Below are 15,904 nucleotides of genomic sequence, written 5' to 3' on the forward strand. Positions count from 1 at the left end.
CATATCGTCCTTTTGGCTTATAAAACACCCAGTCTACCACATGATTTAGTAGCTCGGGAGTCTGTCTTATCCTGAGTGGCTTCTGCATCATGAAACTGTAGGGCACCGGTGAGAAGTCTGGCCCATGAGACGCTCCAGACTGTCTGTGTCAAACTGTGCCCAAGTGTGCGGTGGGGTTACCCTGACTTTCCTGAATCATGATCACAGAGTCTTCCGAGCAGCAACTTGGGGCTTTTCAAAGATGTAAGTTGCCAGTATGGAACCTGGTGCCAAAGTGTGAACAAGTCACTGGCCCCAAAGCTGGAGCTGTAGTTATTGGCTGCTCACTCTGCAGAAGGATTAGCATTGTTTCAATAACAGCAGAACGTGGTGGAGAATAAAGCCTGGTAAAATGGGTCCAGGCTGTCACAGGAGGGAAAGCGCCAGAGCCTGAGCTGGCGGGGCTGGGCTGTCTGCAACCGCAGTTTGAGTCAAGGGTAGAAGTGGTTCGTACTATGTACCTGGGGAAGCCTTGTCTCTTCGTGGTTACAGATGGTCCCAGAGGGGCTCTCTGCTTGTCACGGTAGAATGAAGGGCCTCGGAGCACAGAATCAAGTGATTTCTTGCCTGAGATGACTGAGTTTGTTCTTCAGATGGCATTGGATAGCCAATTCTGCTTCTCTAGAGGGTCCCCTTTTTCAGCCTTCACATTGCTGCAGATTAAGAGGTAACCTCACCAGGCCCACCCTCCCCTTGTAATCTTTGAATTTCGGGAGATGATCGAATACCCACATTCCATAAGCCTAGGTTGGGTTCCCCGGGGAGGCCAGGCCTGATTTCAGAGTAGGCCAGGTTTCTTTCATCGATCCCCGTTAAGTACTTTCAAAATTGGAAATTGGAATTTCCCACTTACTCTGGAGTGTTTGTCGGTGCCTCAGAAGAAAGCACTCGGCGCGGTAGACAGTATCTTGTAATCAATGTGGTTAGCAATGGATAATACTTTATAGGAAACATGAATAACATTTACGCAGCGCTTCAACATTTCAAAGTACTTCGAAGTCGTTGTTTACCCAGCCCTACCACTAATGGGCTGTTTGGTCCTTGTCTTACAAGAAGTTGATACAATGCAGGAAGAAGCCAGGAGTCGGGAGGCCTGGTTCTAATCCCCATTTCACCATATACTTGCTCCGTGACCTAGACAATGATTTAACTTTGCCATCTGTAAAATGAGCGAAGGGTGGGGGAAGGTGATTCTAGAGAATTCTCAAAGATCCTATTAGCTCAAAAATTCTGAATTAAAAGAGCAGGGGCAAGTGCTTTGTTTTGGTTGAATGATAATTCTCACAGATTTTGATACAGTTACTATTCAATTTTCCCAACTCTAGAATCCAAACTGTGGGCTTATTTCAGATATGCTTCGGAAATTCTATTATCCTATGATCTAGCCAATCTTTGGGCCTTTCCAGTCCTGGTATATTTGTGGTTGATATTCAAGGAAAAGGTCTGAGACACATCCAGACACATTCCGTAGCTTGGAGAAATGGTCGGCAGGGACACACACACACACACACACACCACACGCTGGAGTGATAGTTTTGGAATCTAGGATGCGCTTATTCCCGTTGGGGAACAGGAAGGCTGAAGAAAGATCAGGCTAGGAATGACAGCAACCCCACCCGTGGACCACTGCAGTTACCTGGGTGACCTCTTACTGTGGAAGTGGCAGAAACAGCATGTGGAGAGCTACGCTGAACCTAGAGGGAAATCTTCTTGGAGAGGAAGATTCATCATACGTAGTTTTAACATTCTAAATCAGTTCTTTCCAAATCAGTAATGAAGTAGTCTGGCCAAAGCAGTGGTTCCTTGCCGTGTTTTTGGTCATGAACTCTGTTGAGAATCTTACGGAAGCTATGGATGACTTCTGTCCAGAAAACTACCCCTATATTCACAAATTGGGATATAATTTCAGGGGATTCCTGTACGCCCTGCAGCCCGTGGACCCCAAGTTAGCAACCCCTAGTCTAAAGCAGAATAAGGGAGCCTGACAGTGGAAATGTCAGGGCTAGACCAAGACTTCGAAGTCCATAATTTGCTGCCAAAATGGAATTGAACAAGTAGTAACATAAAGGGTTTTTTTTCTTCTTTTTTCCCCTCTGACCATCACCCTCCTTTCCTTTCTCTATTCCCACATCTTTTGTCATCTCTTCTTGTTCCCTTTCAATTTCTCTGCCCATCTCTCGCGCATCTCGCACCGCAGATGTTCCAGCCTGGTTAAAAAGCCTCCGCCTGCACAAGTACGCCGCGCTTTTCTCCCAGATGACCTACGAGGAAATGATGGCCCTCACTGAGTGCCAGCTGGAGGCTCAGGTAAGCGCTGCAGGTGACCCTTCCCTGAGAAAAGGACCCCAGGCGGAACCTGAAGTTCCAGCCCCAGACAGACCTTGTTTGGACCCATCCCTGTGCCCACCCAGTAGCTTGCCTTGTCCTAGGACTCCAGGGGCTGGCCAGCATTACATGGTAAGTAAGGCTGGGTTCTTGTCTTCAGCGTCCAGTAGGAGGTGGGGGACCAGCAGATACCTGCAAGGCAAGTAAGGCTCAGTGAGAAAGAGTATTATGAAAAAGGTAATAGCTAGGTGCACGCTGTAACTTCAAGGTGGAGTGGCCTAGAGGGAACATCTGACCAAGGCCTCAAAGAGTCTGTGCCCCTGCCTTTGTTTTCCCTGCCCCCTCCCTCTGTCTGTCCGACTAGGGGTGGCTTGGACAATGACAGATTTGCTGGTTGTCTGTTGTCCAGTCCGGTTATAAATTAGGTAACTTCTAGTAGTTAGTGAGTAGAAGCACCAGGTCATGCCTCAGACTTTCCCCAACATTTTTCCAAAAATGTGTTCAGATTGGACTCAGTTGAGATTGGAGTAAGTTGTGCAAAACAGTTTTTCTTCTAATTATTTTGCATACCATGGGACTGTCACAGAGAATAGGATTACCCCAGGTCTCAGGTTTCATTTCCCTTCTGGGTGCCATAAAAGAACAAGTTCCCCCTTCCTTCTCAGGCAGCTTTCCCCACGTGTGGATGCCAAAGGCTAGGCCGGTCAACAGACCCCCAAAACCAAGCATGTTTCCTACCATGCTGTGCTCGAGTAAATAGATCTGACCGATGTCTTTGTTTCCCTTGTTTAAAATGCCATTTGCATGTTTCAAATTGACCTCAGTTTCCTTTGTGCAATGATTTAAAAGAATTAATGGTCCGAACAGGCTAATGGTATTTCCCTTGCAGGAAGAGGAGATTGTACCATTTGGGGCAGGACTGCTCTGGACTCATACCTCCCAGCAGATGCTGGTTTCCCATTGCATCTTCAGTCCCCTCAGTTAACCTCTGCAGGCCTGGCTGAATACCAGTATTGAGATGCAAGACAAGGCCCAAAGTCACTGCACATTCTCAGAGAATGAAAAGCACTAATTTCAATTTCCTAACACTTCTCCAATTCCTTTTTGGATCTCGATTGCTCCTTGAGATCCCAGGGATTGATGAAAACTACTTCTAACAGCATTTTTTATGTCTGGGTCAGAGTTGAGGGAAAAAAAAAATCCAAGTCCTCAGTTATTTGACTTGAGAAAAAACAAGACATAATTGACAGGGAGGGCAAAGCCAGAGGCCAGCACAAACTTTTCAGAGTAATTTAATTCACTTGAACCCAAAGTCAAGGCTAAACAGAAATCTGCCCCCAGCACTTCATCTTAGAGAGTGAGTTCAGTTGTCACTTGAGTGTTAATATCTCTGAAGGAGATGTCTCTGGTGTTCCCATCTTTTCCTTCTATAAGAGGAATTCTATGAATAGCTGCAAGAAGTCCCCAGAAGTCTGTCTCAGAGACCTGGCTTAAGAAAGGACCTCCTGTTTGGAACTTGGCAGTATCTCTAGTCAACAAGCGTCGAACTGAATCTTTAGGCTCACCGAAGTCCACAACCCCAACCGAATCCTAATCATTTAGCTCAAGTGATGACTGAGCTAGAGTTTTAGGCTCTTTTCTATTCGGGTTTTCCTTATGGAGACCAAAGATGACCTGGAAACTGCCCACAACTGCCCTGTGTTGTATGGACCCAGTGAGAACCACATCAGACTTCAGAGATGGGAAAACCTAGGGAAGGTTTGAGAAAACAATGAAGCACTGTATGGGGTTGGAACCTTCAAGCAACCAGGGTGGGACTGAAATGACAAAATATGGAGAAGAGGAGTGTATAACTCAAAAATGATCGTTTAAGACTGTGAAGAAATTTCATGCTGGGTGGGTAATTGGCTGTTCTAGCTCTCTCTCTCTCTCTCTCTCTCTTTTCTCTCCTAAAGGTCACAGCCAAAGAACACAGGCAAATGTATAGCCAGATGTAGTTAGAACATTTAGTAAGGAGAGGTTTATGACAGAGGGGAACTGAAAAGAGAGGCAAAGGGATATTTACTAGTCCACAAACGTAGGAACTAAGAAGACAGGAAAGTACTAAATAACCTCCAGGAGTCTCTAAACTGATCCTTAAAACTATGTTTTTAAAATAAAAAAATTTAAAAAAATAAAAATGATTTCAACATAAAGAAAAAAAAAGAAAAATTGACTTGAGTTTAATTGTTCTAAATTTGGTTTATAATTCTGATTATTCTAGAAGAATAACTATCGTATATTGAAATAAAGTCTTCTAAATATCTAAAAAAATATGTTTTTAAATGTAACATTTATTTAATTACAGAATGTTACCAAAGGTGCAAGACACAAAATTGTCATCAGTATTCAGAAGCTCAAAGAAAGACAAAACCTCCTGAAGTCTTTGGAAAGGGTGAGTGATCACTGGGGGGGGGGGGGGGGGGGGGGGCATGTCTTTGCTGCCATGATGGGCAAAGTCTCAGCTGAAGGTGTCTTTGGCAGACCTTAGAGAGTGTTTCACCTTGTTTCCTTGCCAAAGGCAAAAAAAAAAAAAAAGAAAGAAAGAAAAAAAAGAAAGACTTTTGAAGTGAAGTTTCCTGGTTATCCACATTCTGTGTAACCTGACCACTGACATGTACTTACTCCCTGGGTCCAGGCAGCCTGCCACTGGCCATCCCAGGAGACTCCAGGTTCAATAGAGGGAATCAAAATCGTCTGGCTGATAAGCACTTATCAGCTGCTCCTGTCCCATTTTGTTTGCTGCCTAAACAGGTTCTTTTCCTATCTTTGTATCCAGACATTGCCCTCATACCGATATCATTTGTAGAACTTGGTGACTTTATGATTTCATCTAAGGTGCAAAGGAGAGCAAGCCTTCCTTGTTCCTGCGCGGCCTCTGCCCCAAGCTGGGATTCCCGTGCACGCACTGCTGTTGGGAGGCGGTTGGGATTGGTGGCCCAGAAGCTCCGTAGGCACGTGCTGCCTGCGCAGCCTGAGGGGTAATGTCCTCTAGTAATCCCAGGGTGCCTTTGGAAGGGAGCAAAGTATGGAGCTAGGTGGGGCTAACACAAGTTCTGTGAGCGTGTAAACATTGTAATGCAATGAGAGTTTTTTTTAACTGATATATAAAGATGTGTGTATGTAATTTTACAGAGAATCTATAAAGTTACATTTAGTGCACATCACGTAAAACATAAAGTCTATAAATATATATTTATAGACTATGCATATATAACTTTATAAGGACGGCTGGCTCGAAAGCCTTGGGATAGATGGGCAGGTAGAGACTGCTCACGTGCACATCCGTGCTGAAAGGCCTGCCCTTAAGTAAAGTGACTCACAAATGACAAGCGACCCATCCAACTGAACCCGAGGTTATTGTTGTTGTTCTTAATTCCATTTTATTTACCAGGCACTCTGTCTAACTGAGTGGTTATTGCCATCTTTAATATAAGAACACATTCTCTTTTGGGGACCATGCAAAAGGCCAGTTGTCGCCTGTGTTCAAAAGCCCGGGAAATGTTCTGCCTAAGGACTAGATTGCTAAGTATTACGGGGAAAGAATGATCGTCCCCCTTTATCTCTGGAGCATCCTTCGGGAATTCAGAGGAACTCTGTCACCGCGGAAACGCACCGACCTGAGAGACAGAGATGGAACTGCTATTTGCTCTACTCCCTGTGGCCTTGGACTGACCAGGGTGGAAACACAAGGGCGGCAAGGTGGCACAGGTGTCCTTGACGTGCCGCTGACTTTCCGTCTGGCCTTTGAGAAGTCCATTGCCATTTCGCATCTAGAGTAATATTAATTCCACAAAAATACCTTCTGTCTGGCTCACTGGAATGGGAATTGTTAAAAAGATGACAAAAGTAATACAAAGACTGAGGGCAGCTAATGGCCAAGAGAAAAGCGGTAATGAGTTTATTTTGACATCTTTGGGGAAGAGGGCTTGTGTCTCTGTCAGACCAGCACATTGAACTTGCATCAGAACACCTGAGCTCAGACACCTGTGTGCTCATCCCTTCGGGAGCTGATGGCGTGGGGGTGGGGATCCTCAGCATCCCCCGAGGACTCAGCCCCTCGGCTCTGTTCTCTGTCCTCTACGAGCCAGGGCCCTCCTGCTCTTTGAGGGAGGGAGTTGTCCTGACTGTGTTACCACTTAGACCGCCAGCCACAGACTCATGCCAGCCCTTTCTCTGGCATTCCCAGTGTCCCGAGCTGATTATGCTGTTGGAAATGTTGTCATCAGGCCCCTGCCCACCTACAGCATTCTTACCTCACATAGAACCCAGAGATTTCTAAGGAGATAGCTGGGACCCCGCCCGTGGCTAGTTCATAATCAGTAGTCACTGCCGGTAAGCTCTAGGTCCAGAGCTCCTCCACTCACTGACTGAATACGTACTAAGCAGCTGCCTTGGACTGGATTTACCCCCCACTGGAGACCAACCGTGAGTAATAGAGAAATACCTGGTTCCGGCCTTTGGGGAGCCTGGGATGCGCATTTCAACAGAGACACGTCACACAGACATAGCGGTGCTCTCACAATCCCCTGTGGTCAGCGCCATCACCGAGGCAGGTGGGGGGATTTCCTGGGATGAAACACAGCGTTCTGCAGCGGTGAGGAGGAGGGAGCCGTGCAGGGGCCAGCACTGCCTGGAGACTCCTTAGGAGCCTAAAGCCAGCCTTGGCAGGCCCTTGAGCAAAGGCGGGGGCTGTGAGGGTGCAGAGGGACAAGAGTGGTCATTTAGTGGGAGTCCAGGCATCAGCCTGGGTGCCATGCCCTTTGGAAGCAGAAAATATAGGAGGAGTTGCCAGGGTGGGAGAAGTGGAGTTGAACTGGACAGATTGTCTGAGGTGTCTATGGGACACCGAGGTGGAAAAGGCAAGTTAGTGGCCAGTGGCTAGAGTCCACAGGGATCGAAAGACTCATCGTGGGTCATCTGTGTGTAAATGGAAGTTGGTTTCCCCAGAAGTGTGTGTTGAGTAGTAGGAGCTGAGGAGAGACCCCGAGGAGCACCAGAAGATGGACGGACGGAACAATGCCAAAGGCCGAGCCACCCTGAGGGTCAGAGAGAGTGTCTGAAGGAGGGAATCCTATCAGGGGTCGTGGATGTGTCCCATACAATGAGGACTGAACACTGCCCCCTGGAATCGGCCACCAGCAAGTCAGTGGTAGCCACGGTCAGGAGGGTCACCAGGAGAATGGAGGGACAGAGCAAAAACCCATGAACCAAGGAAGGTGAATGGGTGAGAAGGCCATCAGGGAAGGAAGTAGAGACTTCTCAAGATGTCTGGTGGAAAGGAAAAGGGAAATTAGAATGGTCGCTGGGGCAGACTTTTCAACATTGATCTTTAATACTGAAAATGTTTCCGCATGCTTTTATTCACTGTCCTTTTTGCAACTAACTCCCAAACTGTGAAGCTGAATTCTTCCCTGGGGACCTGGCGGAGAGAAAGGACACACACACACACACACACACACACACACACACACACGGGCTGTGTTCCCACAGCTCCCCGTCCCGGCAGCATGCTCACACTGTATGAGCCCCAAGAACGGTAAGCATCTTAGGGCAAGGATTCTGCTGTATTTGTTTTAGGTCCTGGCTACCAGTGGGGCTCAGCTGGGGTCTGGTGACTGTAAGGTGGCGAGGGAGAGGATTTAAGTCGATGCAGGCGTGTGTCTACTGCATGAGAAGTTCAGTGCTTCCCATGCAGGGGGAAGGATGGGGCCACGGACAGTGCATAAGTGCTGGGACGCTGGCCCGAGTCCTGTCTTCCAGCTGATTTGCCCCTTGCTGCCATCACATGCCCTGTGAAAGCTTCCAAACCGTCTTCCTCTAAGACCTAAGAAAGCCAGGCAAGGGGTCAGTCGGCAAGTGGCTCCTTTTCCTGCATGTGGGCCTGCGTTGTGCCGCCCTGGCTGAGTGCTGGGCCAGCCTTCATGGCACCTGCTTTGCCATGAGCTCCTCGACTCAGCCCGTTACCGAACAGACAGCTTTGTTTGCCTCTTTGTGTTTATAAGATTATATTTATGGCCTGAAGGATCAATAGAGACTTGCGTTGGTTCCCTACTTTTGTCAACATGGAGAATTAATTCCCACAGCCAGTTGAGGACACTGGAGTGAGTCCCACTTGGGCTGTTTTCTAGCTTCCTTCTCAACCTGGGCACTCAGTGTTGAGTTCTAGAATTGATTTTGAAGAGTCAGACGTGTAACCCCATGGAGCCTGGCCTAAAGGGCATTGATAACTTGTTGGTAGCCAGACACTTTCTTTGAGACACTGGCTTGAAGGCTATGGGGGGGAACAAAACAAAACAAAATTCTTCATGATTCCTGGTAAGATATTTTACAGAAATTGCCCGTCATTATTCATTAGGTTTATGTTATCCTTTTTGGGGTGGTTCTCTCCAGTGGAATAAAAAATAAGACTTGAACTTGGGGCAAGTGTGTTTCCTGTTTCAAGAAGTTCAGCTCTTAGCATAACCAAAATCTCCTTCCTCCATCACTGAGTAACTACAGAAGCCTTTTAGCATGTGACAGGAGCAGGCGAGGGTTGTTTGGTGGCAGCTGACAAAACGTCAGGAGCATGCATTTGCTCACCTCAGTGGTCGCTGTCTCGTGGGATAGCATGGCAGGGAGGCACGTGATCTCCCGAATAGGCCGGCCAGCTCTGCCTGCTCAGCCTCGCTCTGTGAGGAAGCTTCATCCCTCTCTCTCCTTTCCCTCTCCCCCGCCTCAGTCTGGGGCGGGACAAGATCAGAACCCCCCACATCCCGGGTGCCATTTAGGCAGTTGTCCGGAAGTAGAAGACCATGAGGCAGGGGTCCTCCAGTTGGCACAGAGTTGAGTTGGGAAAGACAACAGGTGCTCTCCTGCCGTGGGTCAGCTAGCTTACCTCCATACACCCTGCCCGGTGGATCACCACGTCTACAGTCAAGGAACCATTCACAGGACGCCCTCTAGACTCTAGAAAAGGCTGGTCCAGTCGGGGCAGCAGGAAGACTGGGAATGATGAGGAGCACCCCCGACTCCCACATCAGGCTTGCCAGCACAGACAGGGACTAGTCTTACCTCCACCGTGTCCGCCAGGCTTGGAAGGAAGGCAGTAGACTCTAAAACCCTCCTCTTCAAAAGAAAAATGGACTCCCTCCTCTAAAATAGGCTGGACAGTTGCCCTGAGCAAGATCGAGACAATTCTGATGGCTACTTAGCATTTCACTTTCTTCAGTAACTCTGGGTGGCCAACTCAGTTAAGCTTCTGCTTCCAACCTCCTGAGCAAAGCAGGTTCCTGCCAACGACGGGGCCGGACTGTTGGTGGTCTCCTGCCCAGAACTGAAATGCTGCCTGTCCAAGGCTGCCATCCTCAGGTTTCCTTTTTCTAATTGATTGATTGGAAAGTCTCAGTGTAGACGTGATCGTGTTCCGTGGGCTTGTGTTCTTTGACACCATCAAGCAATTTTTCTTGGTAAGAGAGGATCCCAGGAATGGATTGGTACTCAGGCTTCAGGCTTTTACAATGATGTCCTTGCTGTTCTGGGCTCTCAGAAGATTAAGTACGTCATTAGTAATCAGGGCGCCGATTGTCAGTGTCCTTCGTGGGTCCCAGGGAGAGGTTTGCTGCAGAAGCACTGGGACAGCACTGGGGTGGAGGGCCAGGCTGCTCACCATGCCAAAAAGACTCCCAGGCCCTGACCCCCGGCCCCAAGCCTCAGAACATGTTCTGTGCTCTGTGAGCATCTGGCACACAGATGAATGTCGAACAGAATCCACTTTCACTCTTTTCCTAATACATAATGGCCAGTACTCAAACTGTAGGTGCAAAAGGACCCACTTTTATTATACAACACATAAAGCCATTTCTATATTATCGACAACTTCAGTTGATCCTTGAACAACACGAGGTATAGGAGTACTGCCCTGTGCGGTCGAAAATCCATGTATAACTTTGGATTCCCCCGAAACTTAACTACTATTAGCCTACTGTTGACCGGAAGCCTGACTGATAACATGAACGGTGGATTAACATATACTGTATGTTATATGTGTTGTGTTCTGTATTCTTCTAATAAAGTAAGCTAGAGAATAGAAACTGTTAGAAAATTGTGAGAGAAAATAAATTTATAATACTGTACTGTATTTATTGAAAAAGTCTGCAGGTAGGTGGACCACACATATTTCAAACTCATGTTGTTCAAGGGTCAGCTCTATCATAATACATATAGATTATACATATTTCTCTCCAGAATGATTCTTCAAAAACATGTCACTCCCCTGCTCAAAACCTTCCCTGATGTCCCATCTCATTTAGAAAAACTTCCAGCATCCATGCGTCCACGCTCAGGCCCCGGGAGCAACTTGGACCTGATTTCCCCATTCTCTCCCTCCACCATCCTGCTGCACATCAGGCCTCCTTGCTCTTCCTCACACACTCCAGGCGTGCTCCCACCTCATAGCCTCCGCCCTTACCGTGCCCTTTGCATGGAGCACACGTTCCCAGAATCCTCATGCCCATATCCATTTGGGTTCCCATTCCAACGCCACCCCTCAGAGAGCCTTCCCTCACAGCCACCCTGGCCTGCCCCTCAGTCCCCAGCACCACATGTTCATCTCAGGATAGGATATAAACGCCCCAGGGGAACCATAAAGGCTGCTCCCACCGTATCCCCTTGCCTAGTACGGTGCCCAGCACCTCAGAGCCCCGGCCACATACTTAGTAACTTAACAAAGAAGCACATGACACCATAACCTGACACCGACCTGCAGCTTTACAAATATTCACATCCTTAACAACCACCCAGTGAGGCAGATACGGATGTTATCCTTGTTTTCTACACGGAGAAACTGAGGCACGGAGAGGTTAAGTCGTTTACCTGAGGTCGCACAGCAGTGTCAGAATTTGAACGTTCTCGAGCCTGGATCTTCACCACCGCCCCGTGACGCCTGTGTTGGGGGCGGAGTGAAAGTGTGAACGAGCAGGTTCCCTCATGCACAACAGGGCAGGAGGTTACCACATACCCAGCTTCACCATACAGCTTCTAAACTACATAATATGCTACATATTATGTATGTGTGTCAACTACATAAATGCTTTTTATAGAAATTCACTGAAGAAGCCAGGGAAGGAAATGTACAAAATCATTTTAGTGATCCCCTCTAGACGGTGGGATTTGCAGGTGTTGTCTGTTTTCCTCAGTATGCCTATCTGTATTTTCCAAGTTTTCTACCCGGGCTAATAATAGAATGATAAAATTAAAGTGATTGCGTTTCCAAGGAATGTAGTGATGAAGGGGTCAGCAGCTGTGAGTCCTGCCTGGGAATAGCTCAGGGCAAGGGAGGAGAGGCATCAAGGTGGGCCACCCCCAACGCTGACGTTAACAGAGGTCTTCTCCCTCTGACCATCCAGGACATCATCGAGGGGGGCAACCTGCGCATCCCACTCCAGGAACTGCACCAGATGATCCTGACTCCTATCAAGGCCTACAGCTCCCCGAGCACCACCCCCGAGGCTCGCCGCCGGGAGCCCCAGCCTCCGCACCCGCCCTCACTGATGGGCCCTGAGGGCCAGAGCCCCGACTGCAAAGACAGTGCCTCGGCCACCGGGGCCACAGCCACCACCTCGGCTGGGGCCAGCGGCGGGCTGCAGCCACACCAGCTGAGTAGCTGTGATGGGGAGCTGGCCGTCGCCCCCCTGCCGGAGGGGGATCTCCCCGGGCAGTTCACACGTGTCATGGGGAAAGGTAGAGCCCGATTCTCACACCTCCCCCCCTTTTCTTCACTCTGACACCACTAACCAGACCTCCGGGTTCCTGAGGAGCTTCCCAAGAGTGCTGGATAAACCTGTCGGGGTAGATGCCATTAGCCCATTTACAGATGAGAGTGAGGCTCAGAGGTGGTCATGTGGATCTGAACTCTGATCCCTCTAATCCCCAGAGGCCTCTTCCTTAACCCTGTCTTCCTCAGACAAGGGCTTGCTGGGCCCTCCTCGTAGAGTGAGCACTCACTGGGCCTTTGGGCTTACGGGCGGAAGTCAGTCCTTACTGCAGACCGCCCCTGGAAGGCACCATGGCCATGCCGCGTGCCTGTCTGGAGGGCAGGATAGAATTCTCATGCAGTCCTTTGGGGGAGAGCACTCTTCCCACCTGGACTGCCCTGTGCCTCCCCCATGTGTGGCACAGTGATTACGTGATTATCCTTGAAAAGTCCAATGCTAGAATAATTTGTGCTCGAATGGGGTGTTTCACAAGAAAGTGTGATGATGTTAAAAATGCAGTGAATGCCCGTACTTTTCCTTTGGGAAGGAGAAACAATTTTTTCTTTACCTTCCAGTCATTTTAAAGAACCAAGTTTTTACCAAAAGAAATGGACACCTGAGTCTTACAGGTGCAGTAAGGAACTCCCTGTGTAAACATGTTCTAAAAAAGACTTCCATCCGTAAAAATCTGGTTCAGAGGAGATGACTTATCCCTTTGAGTGGAGATGCCGGTAGTTTAATGGCCAGTGTGGGTCCCCGGTCTCCCCTGACTCACCTCAGAGCCCTCTCCACCCCCTGACCTCCCACCCCCGAGTGGGCTTTTCGCTGTGTGGGATTAGACGGATGACCCCATGGGTGAAGGTACGTGGGCGGGTGGGTGCGATCCACGGTGGGCTCAGCCCTCAGGAGGCCCAATCCTCTGGCATGGAGCCTTTTTAAACTTCAGCTACATTCAAATAAATTATAAAATCAATTCATTCTCAACATAAAGAATCAAAACTAAATGATGGAAAGTGAAAAATAACCTGCCCCCAAGCCCTGCCATCTTCCTCCCCAGAGGTGACTGCTCTAAACAGGTTTGGACTGTCCCTTCAGAAACTTCATAATAGCCATATACAAGCACACGTATACAAGCATCCTTTTTACACACAAACAGGTGTTGTTTATATGTTTTGCTGCAGCTTGTCTTTTCTACATTGTATACTTTTAGTATTTCTATCAATACAGTATCACCACCCAATTTCTTTTTTCAAGGTTGCATGCTGTTCCGTTGTATGCATAAAGCATAATTTGACAGGGCCCCAATGAATGGACGTGGAGGTGGTTTTCGAGTTTTTGTTAATATGAACAATGCTACCCTGGGAGTCTCTGTGCAAAGATAGGGTATAAATGAGATTCTACGACAGTTTGGTTAATGCAGGATGAGGGGAGAAAGGAATCATGATGCCCAGGTTTCAAGCATGGTCTACCTGAGTGCAAGGCATTTTCTCTTCTGATTGACATCTTCTGTCCTACCCCCTCTACCTTCTGTCCAGCCATCTCTACCCATCAAGATCAGAGCCTCAGAACCTCCAGGATGAGATTAGAATGGGCCATGCCAGCGTGGTCATGGGAAGCTCAGTGGGTGTGTCTACTCTGCCCGCAGACTGACCCCGCTTCATCTTTAATACTTGTTACTCGAGGTGTAGGTGAACCTATGTGTGTGTGAGTGTGTTATCACTTTGAGAAAATAACCCTCCAGTGACCGAGTAGCAGGCTTCCTGCTCGTGTGCATGCCCACATACCTCATGTCCTGAAAGATGTGCCCGAGCCTCATGCCTCCAAATAAGGTGCCCAGTTCATTCATCAAATTATGGAGACTGCTTTCTGATAACGTCGATGGTCTTTGATGCCTTTGAACTCCCTTCTCAGAAGGAGCCTCTTTCAGAGACAGTGCTCAGGACATGGCTGCATTCTTCTTCTCCCAGAGTGTCTGTCTCAGGCTGGATTGCAGAAGGCTTAATATAGAATGGTATGCCTGGAATTAACCGAAGGGGCTTCTCGAGGCAAGGGCTCCCGTGGTGACCAAGCCTTTGACTTCAGTGGAATGAGGAGCCTCCTGGCCTTTTTTGTGAACCTTACGTAAAGCCACAGGCACACATACCTCTCAAAATATTGGTCCTGAAAGGAAATCGGGGGCAAATCTCAGAGGTTAGAATGGGTGTACATGTTTCTAATTCATCTTTTCTTTTCTTTTCTTTTCTTTTTTAATTCACAGTGTGCACACAGCTTTTGGTCTCCAGACCTGATGAGGAAAATATAAGTTCCTATTTACAGCTCATAGACAAGTGTCTAATTCATGAGGTGAGTAGTAATGGTGTTTTTCTCATTGCTTAGAAATGGTTCTCAGAGTTTCTGTGATGTGATCATTTGGGTCTCCAGTAACTTGTTTTTGAAGGGTAGATAGATAGGCATTAATAATAGCTCCGGCAGAACTCAGCTATGATGGCTTCAAACCTAAGCACAGCTTGTAATACTTTGGTGCCTAGAGATTCATCTAGACTGAGCTCTGATGTGGGGGTGAAGCTTGAGAGAAACTTCTGGCTCTAGAAGAATCCCTGAGTGACCAAGCCTGAGGTGGTGAACGTCCAGCCCAGCCACTCAGCCTTGGCGTTTTCAAGTCTTTTTAAAATTTTCTGTTGAAATATTTTGCCTTCGGCTCAGGGAAACTTGGGGGAGGGTCAGAGAGTGTGCAAGAGAAATAATGTGTTTGTGTTTATGTTTCGTGTGGTTTGATTTATGATTTTTACAGGAATTGTGCTGAGCCACATGTCCTTTTGAAAGACTGAGGCAGGCTGGATCTGTGCCCCATTAGACTCAGTGTGAGCACGGTCTCCCTAACAGAGCAAGGCGGGTCCTGGTGCTGCTGGCTGGGGCAGCCACCTGCCCTGGTAGCTGCCCTGAGGTGCATGTGGGGACAGAGGGTTGTGTTTCAGACCCAGACGCCAGTGGCTTCTTGGGGGCACCCCTTCCGAAGAGTCACAGAGGCAAGAGTCACAGTGTAGGCTTTAGAGAAGCTTAACACTGCTGAGGTCATTTTGTGGGATGTTAGAATAAGACAGTAAAGGCCCCCATGTCTGCTCAGCTTTGCTGGGTCGGCATCCAGAGCCCCAGAAGTGCAATGGGCCCCAGTGAAGGGAGACACCCAGCACAGAGGTCTGGCCCCCTCACCCACCACCCCACTCACACTGTCCCCACCCGCAAGCTGTCACACAGGCACATCTGTCCAAGGCCAGTTTGCTGGGCCCGCCACACACTGACTATCCACCCCTCACAGGCACAGCCTCCTTCTGGGTTTCTTTCCCAGCCACTGCCCCACAATCCCCTAAACTCTCCTTTCTCAGCCGTGCAAATTCTTGTGTGTCCCTCTCCCTAACCCCCAACTCACCCTTTGCTGTTTTCAATCCTGACTCCGCACGTGTTTTGGCCAGCAAAAAGCAACAAGAAGAAGAGAAGGCAAGGACATGTTAAAGAATTTTAGAACTCATTTATTCCATAGATCTTTATTAAGCATCTAGGCCTTGTCCCTGCCTAGGTAGTGTGAGGGGAGCGGGACAAAAGGAAACCAGGATATCACACATGTGAGGATAAGGCTGTGCTGGCATCCCACAGAGCCCAGATAAGGAGAGAGGCCACCAAACCCAGAACCGGAAATGGCTTTTCCTCAGAGGAACTGCCTCCAAGCTGAACCCGAAAGGCAAGCTGGAGAGTTGGTGGTAAAGACTCAC

At 48.3% G+C, this 15,904-nt stretch overlaps 1 protein-coding gene across 4 annotated transcripts in view; it reads left to right on the forward strand.

Moving 5' to 3' along the window:
• SAMD4A (sterile alpha motif domain containing 4A) overlaps positions 1-15,904 on the forward strand; it is a 206,957-nt gene that overhangs the window by 163,510 nt on the left and 27,543 nt on the right. For all 4 annotated transcript variants that reach the window (XM_026480350.4, XM_026480351.4, XM_044377660.3 and 1 more), the window contains 4 exons: positions 2,237-2,346; positions 4,712-4,798; positions 11,790-12,123; positions 14,395-14,480. In XM_026480350.4, coding sequence (XP_026336135.2) covers positions 2,237-2,346; positions 4,712-4,798; positions 11,790-12,123; positions 14,395-14,480 — 617 coding nt within the window. The remainder of the gene's footprint in view (positions 1-2,236; positions 2,347-4,711; positions 4,799-11,789; positions 12,124-14,394; positions 14,481-15,904) is intronic.

The sequence above is a fragment of the Ursus arctos genome, unplaced genomic scaffold, assembly GCF_023065955.2.
Source record: "Ursus arctos isolate Adak ecotype North America unplaced genomic scaffold, UrsArc2.0 scaffold_25, whole genome shotgun sequence".
Taxonomy (NCBI): Eukaryota; Metazoa; Chordata; class Mammalia; order Carnivora; family Ursidae; genus Ursus; species Ursus arctos.